At 37.2% G+C, this 16,375-nt stretch overlaps 1 protein-coding gene across 6 annotated transcripts; it reads left to right on the top strand.

Annotated features, from left to right (window-relative positions):
* Positions 1 to 5,346: 5,346 nt before the first annotated feature.
* On the top strand, positions 5,347 to 15,318 carry LOC121174985 (uncharacterized). 6 transcript variants are annotated; one of them, XR_005891883.1, is made up of 3 exons: positions 5,347 to 5,710; positions 6,906 to 7,008; positions 7,200 to 7,871. XR_005891883.1 is itself a non-coding variant. In XM_041016129.1 (3 exons), the coding sequence occupies exons 2-3, from the start codon at positions 6,988 to 6,990 to the stop codon at positions 14,548 to 14,550; spliced, it is 1,059 nt and encodes a 352-aa protein (XP_040872063.1). In that variant the 5' UTR covers positions 5,347 to 5,710; positions 6,906 to 6,987; the 3' UTR covers positions 14,551 to 15,217. The 6 variants fall into 6 exon arrangements, 3 of the variants coding, with proteins under 3 accessions (XP_040872063.1, XP_040872064.1, XP_040872062.1); XM_041016129.1 differs by lacking the exon at positions 7,200 to 7,871 and adding an exon at positions 13,513 to 15,217; XM_041016130.1 differs by lacking the exon at positions 7,200 to 7,871 and adding an exon at positions 13,513 to 15,217 and having other exon boundaries at positions 6,897 to 7,008.
* Positions 15,319 to 16,375: the final 1,057 nt, after the last annotated feature.

The following is a 16,375-nucleotide window of genomic DNA, read 5'->3' as shown; positions in this document are numbered from 1 at the left end:
CCCTACTCATAACTCTAACCCATAACTACTAAACCCTAAATTTACTTTAATTTTCCATTTAGAAGTTGAAAATGGTGTTTGTTGTTAGTTAGTACCATTACTTATTTTCATTTGTTTACTTTAATTTTTCTTTACGACTTTATTTATTATTCTAGTTTGATGCGCAACATAAAAATAGTCATTATGGTGTCCGCGATGGTGATTCCATAACAAATAGTCATTGAAAACGAAATTCCATAACACATTCCATAACAAGTACTATGAGATACCATAAATTAAGTCTGAAATTCAAATTACAAAGGTACAACACAAATTTTAAATAGAGACATCAAAATCAGTCATTATGGTGTCCGTGATGGCGTGAGCCTGTGCCACATGGTCGATCCCACCTTCGAGCTTCACGATCAGGATTTCTTCTTGCCCGCTGTCGCCGCCCTTGTTGCTCAGCCTCAGTAGAAAACTCGTGATGCAAATCAATACCTAATAAATCACCCATATCAGGTATTGCTCCGGGTACATTCCATTGCGGAGCTAATGGGGCATTAGGTGTTGCCATTGGGGCATCATGTTGCTGCGAAGGGGTCATGGTCGGCCATGAAAAATGAGGATGTGTTTCCGCAACACCACCATACGAATGTGAGCTTGCAGACATATCAGTATCATGACCTTCAAAAGGATACTGATACATCTGCGAAGGATACTGAGAAAATGTTGGTGGCGTGTAGTACATTCCATGGCAACGCTGCTCCATTTGTTGGGAAAAATCTTCCGCTTGAACAATCTCCCTTCGTCTGTCAAAACCTCGAGTTTCCACACTGGAAGGAAGCATGTGAAACTGTTGTGGCAGAAATCGACGCTCTGATGCTAGACCATGTGCCACAGGCTCAGTGATCCTCTCTTGCTCTTCGGATAAAATCGTTATCTTCTCCACATAAGGCACAAGATCATCCACTGTCCATGTGTTACGCCCTTGTGGTGACACCATATACTGCAATGTCTCGGCAACTTCACCCTGCAATTATTAGGGTCAGCAAATTAATGTCGATGCTTTAAAAAAATTGAAGTTAAATATTTAAAAAGAAATAAATACCAATGTAGCTGTCTTTGCATTGTTTTGGTCGACAAACATCTTTGTTTTTCGCCTATACCAGACCATGTAATCTGAGTTAAAACTCAATAGGCCCTCCTGTCGAGGATAAATGTCGACCCTAAAGTCAGCTCGATTATTCCACTGACCGATCATTAGGGCCAACAGTTGGAACCAATTTTCATCTTGTTTGCCTTTCAGCGTTAGCCCATGGATATTCTGTGGTTGCGAAGGAGACTCCGGAATAGGTTGTTGCATTCCAAATTGTCGCAACACTCTATCGGGTTGGTGCCACTCTACAACATGGAAACAAATGATTGGCACCACTGCGCACCACGCTAGACTACCAACCAAACAAATGGGAGGCAACATCGACAAAACCGTTGCTGTGTAAGGCTCCCACAGAAACTGCATAAAATAAGACAATTGTTAATTTTGACTTAAACTTGACATTTTATTTATTATTTAACGAATACATAATGATCTTCTTACCTCATGTCGTTTCATGATATCTAATTGGCGACGGAAAACTATTAGATCATCATTGCCAATATGTTGGTTTCCACGTCGCAGCCACCTACAAAAAAAATATGAAATAATCAGTGGCGACGCGTTACATTATTGATTATTTTCAAATGAATTTATTTTTAAAACAACTAACCTGTGCCCCAGTGGTTTATTTCCTAGTACAGGAGGAGTCCTCTTTGGAGCCAAAGTCGTGCAGCATTCCCATGCCCACATCTGGATCAAGATGCACATACCTCCAATTGATTTAATTCTGTAATCGGTTGCGCTGCACATCTCTCTAAATAAATAAGCAAGCATGACATGTCCCCATGCATATGTGCTGCACTGTTCAAAGTCCCGTAAAAATTGAAGGTACCTTAGGGAAACTTTACTGCTGCTTTTATCAACAAATAGAATAGCTCCTATGAATCTGAGGATCCATGCACGGGTAAATCTTTGTAGATGTTCTACATTACCGTCATGGATATTTATTTCTAAGAAATGCTGAGCCAACCAACTTAATTTTACTACACTGCCTTGTAGTTCACCTTCCTGTGGTCTGACGCCCAACAATTCTTCACACAATTCGCCCCAATCGAGATTAGTCTGACCAATTAATGGTGCCCCATCAACAGGCAGACCTAATAATACAGAGACGTCTTGAAGAGTAATCGTACACTCTTCGCATCTCATGTGAAATGTATGGGTTTCGAGCCTCCATCTTTCAATTAAGGCAGTAATTAATGACGAATTTATTTTGAGGTAGTCCATCTTCATTATCCAGTAAAAGCCGGATTGTCGAAGCAGAGGAATAATTTCCTCTGGTATCTCTTCTTGACCTTGATAAATAGGGACAGCTCGTCGAATATGCAATTTTCTGTTCGGTTCCCCATTTCAAACATGTTCTGAAACATGTTTGGGTTGCATCCATAAAACGTCTCCTTCTATCGGACCAGACTTAATTTGTATACTTGATGAAGACGAGGACGAAGATGCCATCGATACTGTAAAAAAAAATATAATCAAAAAAATTGACAACAAAAATTTAACAAAAAAAATTAATTTGACTTACAACAAATTAATTAAAATGTCACTAAATAACAAAATACATAAATTTGAACAACAAAATACTATACAAAATTAAAAATCTTTAAACTGAATAATATTAAAATTCTAACAAAATTATAAATTAAATTACATAAAAAACATAAAATACTAACTAAAATACTATACAAATAACAAAATTAAAAATTTAAATAAATTACCAATTTATTTTCCGATTAATAAAATTAAAATTAAATTACATATATTACACAAATAAATTCAAAAAATACTATGGAAACAAAAATTTAAACAATATATATATATATATATATATATATATATATATATATAAAATTAAAAACGTATCATATATTCCAATAAAAATTAAAAATAAATAAACTAAATTATATTAATATTCTAAAAAAATTATAAATTATATTACATAAAAAACATAAAATACTAACTAAAATTCTATACAAATAAAAAAATTAAAAATTTAAATACATACAAAATTTTAAATATATTACCAATTTATTTTCCAATTAATAAAATTTAAATTAAATTACATATATTACACAAATAAATTAAAATAAATCCAAAAAATACTATCAAAACAAAAATTTAAATATATATATGATTAACAACGTATCATATATTCCAATAAAAAAATTAACTAAACTAAATAATATTAACATTCTAACTAAACTTAACATATCATATATATAACATATTTAATACCATATAAATCTAAAAAATCTAAACCAAATAATACTAACATACCAATTTAAAAAACTTCAACAAATTCATATTAACAAATTAACTACAACTAATGTATTGTATAACACAAATATTTAGATACCAACTAAAATTATTAAATACACATATAACACAAATCATTTTCTTATTTTAAGGTACTACTTAAAATTTGAAATTACCACCTAAACTAAACAAATGTAACATTTGTATACTAATCAACATCTACACATATATAAAACAAATAATACCATACTAATTTATAAGAAATGGAAACAAAATAATATTATCAAAAACTAACCAAAATCACAATTAATACTAACTTAACATATGTATACTAACCTAATTAATATTCTTAAAATAATATTTATAAATCAACTAAAACTAACCTAACTAATATTCTTAAAATAATATTTATAAATCAACTAAAACTAACCTAACTAATATTCTTAAAATTATATTTATAAATCAACTAAAACTAACCTAACTAATATTCTTAAAATTATATTTATAATTCAACTAAAACTAACCTAACATAAACCTAACCTAAATAATATTAATATGTGAACTGAAATTATTTTAACACATGTATATATAACTGAAAAATATAGGGCAAACAACATTAAAAAAAATTAACTTACCGGAAGCGCGTATTAAGAATAGCAATCCAAAGCACGTATGAAGAATACATAGTGTAGTGTAGGATAATGCAAATAAGATTCAAAACTTCACCTACAATACGTAAAAAATTTCTCAATTAAAACTGAAATATAAATTAAACTTAACTTAATATATATAACACAAAAAATTTTAAAATTTTCAGTTAACATAATACTTACAAGAACACCTAATACCAACAGAAGAAGAAACAATGCAATGGAAGTAACAATATGAGAAGAAAAGAAAGGAATGCAGTGAGGAAGATAAGCAGAAGAAGAAGAAAGCATGCATACGGGAGTCCCATATCTCGCGTTTTATAAAAAAAAAATTTCAAGCTCAACTCGCTAGTCAAACTGGCGAGTTCTTCCCTGCACCAAAGCTGCAACTCGCCTGCACCAATGGCGAGTTCTTCCCTCTGCGCCAAGCCTCTCTCTCCTGCAGCACGTAGCCTGCACACGTAGCCTGTAAGGTAGGCTGTGCCTCCCCTGCCACGAACTCGCCAGTTTGACTGGCGGTTCCCCCGTGCATGGCGAAATCGCCAATGGGGATGGTGGGTTCCTCAGTGCAGCAAACACGCCATTGCCAATGGCGGTTTGCTAAGAGGGTCATGCAGTTTACGTGAAAAACAACCCCCCCCCCCCCCTCCCTCCCGTAAAATTTTTGAAAACGACCCCATTTGGGAAAATATTTTATAAAAAGACCCCAGATGGGGAAATTTGTCAATCATAGATATACATTTTTTGAATTTTACCTATGATAAGCAATGGTAGATATAAGTATTTTTTTTACTTTTACCTACAGTAATTTAAGACTGTAGGCAAAAGCCTCTGTAGGCATATGTCATTTTTCTTGTAGTGACTTTTATTTATTTTTTAAAATGCACACTCCTGTTAAGAGGTATGTACAAAGCTACTGTTGATTGGTATATAGAAAATGTCTTGCCTGTAACGTACAAATATATATATATATATATATATATATATATATAAAGCATTGATTATGTGAATGACATTAAAAACATTAAAATATATATTTATAAAAAATGAATAAAAGACGAGAACTATGACAATTTATTATTTTATTTCTTTCATTTTAAAACATTAACAAATTAGAGAATATTTATTAGAAATGAAAAAAAAATTGGGATTTTCTTGACAGTGTGCTTTTGGGGAAATGATGTGTGCTTTTCCGCTTTCTTGACAGTGGATTTTAAAACATTAAAAAATTGGGAACAGGTGTAGTTTAATAGCCTCTCATTTTATATAATAATAAAATAAAGATTTGATTTCGGGAAAATGATGTGTGCTTTTCCGCTACTGACAGTGTAGTTTAACAGGTGTATTTGATGCTGCTTTCTTGAAATTAGGATAATTTGGTAGAGAAGGAGGTAGTGTTTCTTGAGACTGTGATGGGATTGGCACAACAACGACGACATTGTATGGTTGAGTGCATGTGCATCTACTGCAGGGACAATGGCAGGTGGAACAGCTAGCATAGACGAGGATCCAGAAGTGGATCAGTTCATGGAGGCTTACTGTGAGATGCTGATCAAGTACGAGCAAGAGCTCTCCAAACCCTTCAAGGAAGCCATGCTCTTTCTTTAAAGGATCGAGTGCCAGTTCAAATCTCTCACTATTTCTTCTTCGTTGGACACTACTGGTGTGATTCATCACCTCTTTTGTTTTACACTTTTTTCTTATTCTTTAAATGTTTCTTGTTTGGTATTTGCCTATTTGATGCCTGATTTTTAATTGAATGTCCATGCATGTCAGTTTTTTCAAGGATGTAGTAGGTTCTAGGAAAATTCTAAAAAATTTAACCCGGGTGCTTCATCCACCTTTTCTTTTTAAATGATTAAAATACTTTTCTTAGCATTTAGTTTTTTGTTTTCATTAGGAATCATGAATGGTGTTTATTTGTCTAGTCTTTCATTTTGGTGTGTATATATATATATATATATATATATATATATATATATCATGAAGTTATGGCATCAGGCAGTCTATTCAGTTTATTGTTTATTTCAACTATTATCTCTTATTTTATTGTTTATTTCATCTCCCCTCTTCTCTATTCTATAGCTCTAACAATCTGATTTTTCTATCTCAGCTTCCTGCCTCTTAAGTATCATAATTGTTGACTCTGTCCAATAAAGTTATATTCTCCTAATTTGTGTGTTAATCACCATGTTTATGTATTTTCCTACAGTTGCAGACATAGAATGTTTTTGCTATGTTGTTTTTGCTTTGTACCCTGTATACATCATGTGATAAATTTGGTTGATGTGTGTATAGAAACACTTGGTTGCATATGCTTATTTTCATTATATAACTTATTCCCCATTTTATAGATTTTTGCTACCCCTGAAGTTCATATTGGATTCCACCCTGATGCTGCATCTTTTTACCTTTCACATTTACCTAGTCAATTAGGTATGGTCATGTGTAGATGCCTCATCTACTTTTAGTTACTCAAAACCCCTTTACATGGATTGGAAGATTCTCCATTATTATATTTATCCGATATAATCCTGAAGATAATTTAATGTTGTACCTGTACACTGGTATTTAGAACTCAGTGGTAGAGAGATAGTAGAAAGTTCTGATAATTAGATAAGCCTTGTTTGTAAGGTGTTCTTTTGAAACAATGTGATTCTTTCGGTCAAATTTAAGCTCCTCTAAGCTCCTATTTCATAAACTTCTTTGTTTATAATTTATATGACAGTCTTGGTGCATACTAGATTAAGAATTGTTGAGAAATATAATTCCATTGATTGTAGAGACATTTTCACTTCGTAACTGTTACTTCATTTCATCCCAAATTTGATGGTTTTGACACTGCAAAGGGAAATCAGGTCCATTACTGGTGATCCATGATCGAAGAACAATTGGGGAAATTGGTTGTCACTTCAAAATTAATCATCAACACTTCATGGCATGTCTTTGTGTCTTATTCGGGTATGTTATTGTTAGTTGATGAATACGACTAACTTTTGTGTATAAAACTTGTGTATATTGTATCAAACTACTCCAATTTACAGTTGTTTTGTAATATTATAAGTACTTTCTGTTAAATATAGGTAATAGATAATTTATATTTTTATTTTGTATGTTTAATAATCAATTTCTCTCAATTTGAGGTTAATTAGACAAATTGGCAAAAGTGTTGTTTTCACCTTCTCACTAAGCCAATCTGCGGGCTTAGCGAGCATTCGCTAAGCGCGACACTCAGTGGCTAAGCGCGAGGAAGAATCCAGAAGAAGATGAGCTGGCAGTTTCACTGAGCACAACGCTCCAGGTCATCAAGCGCACCGCTTCAGCTCATTCACTAAGCCAAAATCCACTTATGCGCGCTAAGCGATTCAGATTTGTGCTAAGAGCATGAGCACGAACCAACCCACCTATTTAAGCTTGAAATCAGATTTTTTGTGGGAGTTTGGAATTTTTCCTTGAGAAGCCTCTGCATGCACGAGAGTCTGGCCTTGGCTTGAAGCTTTTGCATGTTTAGGAAGTTCTAGAGAGAGAAAGGTCCAAGTTCCAGAGAATTCTGAGAGATTTTGCTGTGTGAAGATCTGCAGAGACGAGTGCTCAAAGCGAAAGCCGTTCTGAGAGCTTGAGATGAGTTTGTGAGTGATTTTGAGATCCTAGAGGTGAAGGAGACATCCTCACCACTTGTATTTTTGCAATCTTTCATATTGTTCTTCTATGTGCTGTAAAGGAGGTTTCTGGACTATGGAAAGCTAAATCCTCTGTTTGATCTTTCCTATAGGTACCTAATGTAAATATATTTCTATCTATGTAATGATGTTTTGTGTGTTCTCTGTGCTATCTACTTTTCATTCCAGTATGCCATTACCTTGATCACGTAGATGCATGCTTTGTTAGGGTCATTCAATAGTGGAAACTGGTCTGATTCTAAAGTCCTTGATAGTACAGGGCTAAGTTGTTGTACTATCACGAGGAATCGGGGTACAAGAACTTAGTTGTGTATGTGTGTCTTAATGCGGTCCTGAATGAGTTTAGTCTTACAAGAGGAATCTGCGGATGAGACTTGATCAGGATTACGCTAGGCTATCATGAGGAATCGGGGTCTAACAGTCCAGGAGACAACATAGGAATACATGAGCATTGTTAGATAGAGAACATCCGTTTTAGCATCAGGAACCTATTAGGAAGACCAACGCGTTCTCTACTTGTTTTTACACAACATTTATGTTGCGTGATTTTCTTTCTTTTTGCATAGATAGTTTACATACTTGTTCATAACCACAATCATCTTTTCATACCAGACACCTATTTACCGAAATAGCTTGATAGATAACACAAGTTCCCCAAGAGTTTGATACTTGGTTCTTATCGTTTTATACTACTTGTGCGATCCAGTACACTTGTCGGCTGCAAACAAGTTTTTGGCACCGTTGTCGGGGAACTTCTTTTTATTTTGGAAGTTAACTCGTTCTTAGGTGTCTATTCTTTATTTGTTATTCTTTGATTGTTTCTATGAGTATTTGTTCTTTAATGTATATTTTTCTTTTCTTATTGAACTGGATAACCGTTGTTCTGTTAGTATTGTTTATGCATAGATCTCCCACAGGAATTTTAGTTCCTTTGGACTTAGAAATTGAAGCTACACTGAGAAGGAACAAAGATGAGAGGAGAAGGAAACTGTTGCAGGACAGGACAGTTGCATCCATTCTTGAGGAAGAGACCCATTTTTCTGATTCACCATCATCAAGGGAATGCACTAACCAATTGTCCGAAACTGCTACCATGGCTGATGAGCACGACCAGAGGACTACCCTTGAGGACTCTTCAAGTAGCTCGGTACCACAATTTTTCACTAGCATTGCACGTCCTGAAGTGCAACCGCACAACATCACCTACCCACATTCTTTGATCCATCTGATACAAGGGAATTTATTTCAAGGATTACCTAATGAAGATCCCTATGCACACTTGGCAACATTTATTGAGATTTGCAACACTGTTAAGACTGTCGGTGTACCAGATGAAGCTATCAGACTCAGCCTTTTCTCATTTTCACTGGCAGGAGAGGCCAAGAGGTGGCTCCACTCATTCAAAGGTAAGAATCTTAAAACCTGGGAAGAAGTTGTGGAAAAGTTTCTAAAGAAGTATTTCCCAGAATCTAAGACTGCTGAAGGGAAGGCAACAATATTTTCATTTCATCAATTCCCTGATGAATCCTTGAGTGAGGCGTTGGAGAGATTCAGAGACTTATTGAGAAGAACTGCCACACATGGATTCTCTAAACCAATCCAACTGAATATGTTCATAGATGGGATGAGACCACAAACCAAGCAATTACTAGATGCTTCTACTGGGGAAAAATAAAGCTGAAAACCCCAGAAGAAGCAACTGAGCTCATAGAGAACATGTTAGCCAATGATTATGCCATTCTGAGGGACATAACCCATCAACCCACAAAGAAGATCCTGTTGGAGCTAACATCACACGATGCTTTGTTGGCACAGAACAAGTTGCTATCTAAGCAACTTGAGATTATGCCCACTCGAATGACTCTACAATTAGCTGACCGCTCCATTACCAGGCCCTACGGAGTAATTGAAGATGTATTGGTCAGGGTCAAGCATTTTATCTTCCCAGTAAAATTTGTGGTCATGGATATCTCTGAAGATACTGACATCCCTGTAATCTTGGGGAGACCGTTCATGTTGACCGCAAGCTGCATAGTTGACATGGGGAAAAGGAAGTTGGAGTTAGGTTTTGAAGACTAGAAAATTGATTTTGACTTCTTGTTGAAGACAAGCCTGCTCCAGAACACAATGTTTGCTTGCGGGTAATGGAAGAAGGTCAAGAGGTTCTGAAGGTGAGAACCAAAACATAAGATCGCCCAGTGAGGTAAAAGCGTCAAGCTAATGACGTTTAAGAAGCGCTCCCTGGGAGGCAACCCAATTTCAACTTGTGTTATTTTTGGTTTTTCATGCATTTGAGCATTGGGAACTTGCTGTATAATCTGAACATTGGAGCATATCAGCCTCCCTTTGAATGGTAAAATGAAGGGTTTCAATTTCTTGGGAAAGGACTAAGTTTAAAACTTTTGAAAATCTTTTTGAAAATTAGTCCTTTCGCTAAGCGTCTGCTTCTCGCTAATCGCATAATCGTTCATGCGCTAAGCCACGAGTTTCAAGCGCTTAGCGCACAACCCTAGCACCTGAGGTTGATTATTTCCGCTAAGCTAGCAAAGGTTAAGCTAAGCCAAAATCAATTCGAGTTGAATTCAGCTAAGCGACAGACTGATCGCTGAGCGATGGCTTCCCTTGGCTAAGCGAGACCCAGTGTCGCCAAGCGCAATTTATTGCGGCCAGAATTGAGGGCCATGGGGCTGAGCGCGTAATTTGCTGGCTAAGCGAACTATCTTGCAGATTAAACTGGATTTGATGCAGCTTAGCACCACTCGTGGTCGCTGAGCTCAATCACTTGCAGCAGTATGCATGCTAAGAGATGCTATTAACCGCTCAGCGCCAGCTCCTCTGCACTTAAAATGCATAATTTCAGCTAAGCGAACTAGAGCTTGGTGTCACAACCTACCCTTTTGCGGGCGAGTGAGGCGAGGCTCACGGGTGCGTCTCCCAAAGGAGGAAAATGCACGAAATCGCCACCAATGTTTATTTGTGGAAAACGTCGAAAAAACTGAAGGAAACCGGTCATAAAGAATATTCCAGATTCGGGAGTTGTATTTACGTTTGAGGAAGGTATTAGCACCTCTCACGTTTGTCCCACAGGACAACAGCCTTAAATTAGAATTGTGTGAAATTGTGTATCTAAACTTTTATTTCTTTTTATTTTTTGAGGTCGACAAAAGCGGGGCTCTTGCTCCTACGTACCCTCCATCGAAGAGGAAATCAGACCTACGTAGTTCTTTTTTAAGGGTGAATCAAGCGATTCTTTTAACTTGGAAGGTGATCATTTTAAGGCATTGGACCTTAAAAATGATCCATTTACTTGGTAAGAAAAACTGAGATATTGAACTTTGAAATCCTTTTTAGTGATTTTTTTGCGGACGAGCTTGACTTTGCGAGTTGATTTTAGCCTTAGTTTCACTTTAGTTATTAGTCAATTCAATTAAGAAAGAGAAATCCCAAAGAGAAACGTCCGATTGATTTTTTCGCTTTATTTTACTAAAAGATATTTTTTGATTATTATATTATTATTTTACCCCTTTTTGATTTCCAACATGGTTACGGCACGACCGAACGGTCGGATTTCATTTTAACAGAAGTTAACGGATATTACAAATCAAATGATCGGTGGAAATTTATTTTATTTTTTGATTAGGCGAGAAAATGACTTAAGTAAATGACTGAAGCACGTCAAATGGGGGTATAAAAAGTAAATGAAACGAGAATAAAAGTACACAATGAGGATCACCACGGGTACATAGAATGAATTGAAAAGTTCGATTTCGGGTACTTACCAGTTGAAGACCAAAGAACAATGAAGAACAAACGATGAATGACGAAGAACGGTTGAAAATCTTCCCGAAATCACCCACGCAAACGTTACGGAAACGTTACGGAAGCGCCTCGGCTTGGATTTTCTTCACGGAAACAATTTTCCTCAGTAATTTCAAGTGAATACGAAGTGCCAAGAAGGCTGAACCCCTTACTTCTTCACTCCTCCCTCTATTTATAGCAAAATAGGGGAGGAGCTTGCCACCCAGCTCGTCCAGGCGAGCCAGGTTGCTTCCTTCAGAAGCAACCGCCTTCTGGAGGAAGAATCTGGAAGGCCCAAGTGGGCCTGGTTGCTATTTGCACCCTTTTTTTTACTAAATACACCCCCTTTGCTTTTTTTGGTGATTCTTTTTCCGTAACGTTACGAAACTTTACGAATTTCGTAACGATACTTGTTTTCTTTCCGTAAGGTTACGGAACCTTACGGATCATGTAATTACTCCTTTTTTAGCTTTCGAAAAGTTACGAAAACTCACGGATTGCGTAACAATACTTCCTTTTTATTTCCGGCACGTTACGGAATTTCACGGATTGCGTAACGATGCTTCCTTTTGATTTTCGGCACGTCTCGGAACTTCACATATTGTGCAACAAAGGGTGCCAAGTACCTCGAAGCGGTCAATCAAAGGTTGCATGCCATCAAACAATAGTCCCCGAACGAAATTAGGGTATGACACTTGGCTTAGTGAAAGTTATAGGTTTTCTGATCTGCAGATCTCGCTAAGCGACAACACCCTCGCGCTAAGCCAAATTCTGTGCCAAAAAAAATGAATTTTGAATTTGGCTAAGTGCGGGCCGCTAAGCGGGAAAATTTGAGAAACCAAACGTCTCACCTTCTCGCTTAGTGAACCTCGCCGCTAAGCGAAAATAATGAAACGTTCTTAGTGGGTGTAACGTCAGTTACACCCACTTTCCAAAAATTTGTGCCCTTTCTGCTCCCTCTCTCCCTCAAACTGCTCTCTGTGCGTTTTTGTTTCTTTTGCTTTGCATCCTTTTGTTCTCATCAATCATTCGCAGCACAAGTTCCTTGATCTTTCTCTTTGTTATTTTATCAAACCTTAGGATAGACAACTCTAGAGTAGGTTTAAGCTTTTAGGGTTTTGCTGTTTTAAGAATAGTTTAAAGTTGAAAACTTTAGGTTCATTTTGTGTCTGAAAACTGTATTGAGGGCTATGCATGTTTAATCCACTAGGTAGAGGCCCAAAATATGGAAGAAAACGCGCCACTGTTTCTGTGTTTTTTCTGGAAAATGCAATGAATTCGCTTAGTGCGCTTACCGCGCTAAGCGAGTTCATCAATATTCGTTAAATATAGCCATTTTGCTAAAGAACTCGCTTAGCGCGCCTACCGCGCTAAGTGAGTTCTTCCTTGAACATAGGTGCTGATCAGAGAACTCACTAAGCGTGCCTTTTGCTCTAAGCGAGTTTATTTCTTGAGGATGAACACTCATCCGCCTGGTACAGTACCTGTGGCTAAGCGAGGCTGATTCGCTAAGCCTAGGTAACATAGTAAAATTTTTTGATTGATTGGCCGCGCGCCAAGCCAGGATCTCCTGCGCCAAGTGAAATTCCTTGCGGCATCTTCTGAGTTGAGCGGCCCTGTTCACTAAGACTACATAACTTAGTGAAATTTTTGCTCAGTTTAGTGCCGCTAAGCGCAGCTTATTCTTGGCTAAGTGCAAATCCATGCGGTTAACCTTAGGCTTAGCGGGCTCCTTGCCAGCTAAGCCAACTTTGCAGACACTGTAACTTAGCATTTTCCGCTAAGCGGCACTCATGTGTCGCTAAGCCCAGTGTCATTTTTTGTGAAGCCCGCTAAGCGGCCCATATCTCGCTAAGCGAGTGTGTGTCTTTTATGAAGGCCCGCTAAGAGAATTTTGTCTCGCTAAGCGGTGAGTGTCTTTTTCAGTTTTTATTTTTATTTTTAGTAAATTGAGTCCTGATCAAATGTTTGATTTCTTTGTCTGCAGATGTCTTCCAGGAAAAGAAAGAGTGTCGGTTCAAGGCCCACCACTCAATATGATACAAGAAGATTCCACTATTTTGAGGCATGGACCAGATACACTGATAATGTCCTGGGAAGACATATATTAGCTGAGAGGAAAGTGGAAATATATTATACAGAGCTGGATGAATTTAAGGCTGAATTGGAGAGGCGTAACTTTCATAAGTGCCTCACCAATTTAGCTAACAGTAGCATTGACCTAGCATTGGTGAAGGAGTTCTACGCCAACCTCTACAATCCTGAGGGGCCTTCACCAAAACAAGTTAGAATACGAGGCCACTTGATAAGGATTGATGCAGACAACCTCAATGCCTTTTTAGAAATACCTGTGGTGCTTGCTGAGGGTGAATCTTTACCCGCTTACTCAAGATACTGCAGGATGCCTACTGACATTAGGGAAATTGAGGCTGCTCTGTGCATACCCAGCCGAGGGTTTATTTTAAATGCTAAAGGTCACCCTGGGAAGATCCTCAGGAAAGATCTAACCACTATTGCTCAGGTCTGGAGTGTTCTCTCATACTCCAACCTGGCTCCAACTTCCCACACCTCGAATTTGACTGTGGATAGAGCTAGGTTAATCTTTGGCCTAGTTACTCAGCTGGACATGAATGTCGAAGCTCTCATCTCTAGACAGATCACATCAATGGCCCAGTCTAACTCCTCTAGACTCGGGTTCCCCGCTCTTATCACAATTTTATGTAGGTCCAGAGGAGTCGCTTCCGACAGCTTGGTCTTTGAATGTTTGAGCCCGGTCATTAATTTGGCCTACATAAGGAAAAACTATTGGAACCTAGATGATCCAATAGTTATTATTAGAGGGGCCAGAAGACCGAGGGTAAGGCTAGCTGAGGCTCCTTCTACATCAGCAGGTCCTCATCCAACTTCTACATCAGCAGCTTGTCATCCAGCTTCTACATCAGCAACTCCTCCTCCAGCTCGTATGATAGCAGCTCTTTCTACCCTACCTCCTACAGATTTTCAACGTTTTGAAGCCATGCTTTAAAGCATACATCAGGGGTAGATTATTTTACTGCAAAGCCTACAGCTGGTAGAGCCTCCAGACTCCATCCCAACAGTAGAGTAATTTAATGAATGGGTAGCCTGGCCAGGGACTCAACCTCCTCTTCATAGGGAAGACGAAAATCCCGCCGCTCAAGTACCCCATCAGCCAGAGGATGAGTCATCAGAGTCTTCCACTCTTGAGCCCTTGATCAGGAAGATGAAGGTAGTTGTAACCCAGGAAGCTGCAGCCACCTTTGAAAAGTCTCTTGAAGCCACTCCAGAGCCTCCAGCACTAGTGGCAGATACCACTTCTCCACAGCAGGCAGCAGACCCTTCCACGCCTGAGGATCAAACCACCCCAGTCCAGTCTCCGAACGCCTCTCCTATAGCTACTCATGTACTTCATTTGTCGGAAGAGGAGGAGGTTCAGACATAGGACACCAAGGACCAATCACAAGACTTTTAAATTCCTGTTGATTTTTTGTGCTTTTTGATCTATTAGTATAATTATGGTGTCAGTACATTATTTACTTTTTATTAGTTTTGTCCATGAGTAGTGTAGTTGCTCATTGATGTGTCATCATTTTCTCCTATTTCTTAACCCTTTTTGTCACCATTTTAATTACTGATTAGCCTTAATTGTTAAATTAATTATGCACTTTTATCATTTGGGCCTACTGGACTAATTATGTGTTTTTAATTTAATTTTAGGAGAATTATAAGCAATTGGGCTTGAATCTGGAATTGGGTTTGGACTTGAAGAGAGCAGACAATTTTATTATACCAAATCTTATCTTATCCAGATTTTATCTAATCTAGATATTATTTCATCTAGATTTTATCATATCTTATCTTATCTAGAATTTATTTCATATTGATTTTATTTTATCAAATCTTATCTTATCTTGTCTAGATTTAATTTTATTAATGGGCTTGGACTTAAAACAGATTTGTAAGCTTTGGGGGCTGAGAACCTATATAACAGCACCAAGGTTTTAGTTTAGGAACTTCTTTTCGTTTTAGGGAGAAAGAATAATTTTAGGTTTTGCAATTCCAGTTTTTACTATTCACGTAGCAATACAATTTCATTTTCTGCTTCAATCTGCAATTTCGTCTTCTACTGATTAATGGAAGGCTAAGTCTCCAGCGTTGTTTTCTCTTGAGGATCAAGCACAACTCTCTTTGATGATTTATTATTACTATTGAATTATGATCAGTTTTTCCTCTTCACCAATTACTCTGTATTTGTTGCTATTAATCCATGCATGCTTAGTGTTTGATTAATTGTCTTTGTGCTTAATTTACGTTCATGCTTAATGATCCGTTTCGTTCATGGTTAATTGGTGTATGTGTTGCTTAATCACATAATGACTGCCTTATGTTAAATTTCGCTTAGGAATTTAATTTAGGGTTGGATTAAGTGGTTGAACTAATAAAGGATAAATTCTCGTAACCTAGGATAAGAGACTTGCTTGTGAATCAAGGGGAAACAACGTGTTTTTAATTCTGATATTTTCTAATTAAAATTTGCTCGCTGTTTAATTTACAAAAACAAACAACCCCCCTCCCCCAATTCGTTACTATTTTATTACTATCTGTTATGAACGTTTGGTTGACCATTACTCGTTGGGAGACGACCTAGGATCACTTCCTAGATACTGCATTTTTAGTGTTTATTTGATTCGGGTACAACTTCGATCAAATTTGGGGCCGTTGCCGGGGACCAGTGGGCCAAAGGTTCATAATAGTGTTTAGTTATCTTATTTTGTGTAGCGTTCTGTTTTGCATTTCAGTTGCATTCCCTGTTTAGCGACTAATTCAGCTTT

The sequence above is a fragment of the Glycine max genome, chromosome 6, assembly GCF_000004515.6.
Source record: "Glycine max cultivar Williams 82 chromosome 6, Glycine_max_v4.0, whole genome shotgun sequence".
NCBI lineage: Eukaryota > Viridiplantae > Streptophyta > Magnoliopsida > Fabales > Fabaceae > Glycine > Glycine max.
This window is presented reverse-complemented; position numbering and strand designations above follow the sequence as displayed.

Bases quoted from the DNA above. Each gene is read 5' to 3' on its own strand.
- LOC121174985 (XM_041016129.1), top strand. From the start codon at position 6,988: ATGTCTTTGTGTCTTATTCGG. The intron at 7,009-13,512 runs GTATGTTATTGT...CTTTGTCTGCAG, and splicing joins TGTCTTTGTGTCTTATTCGG to ATGTCTTCCAGGAAAAGAAA.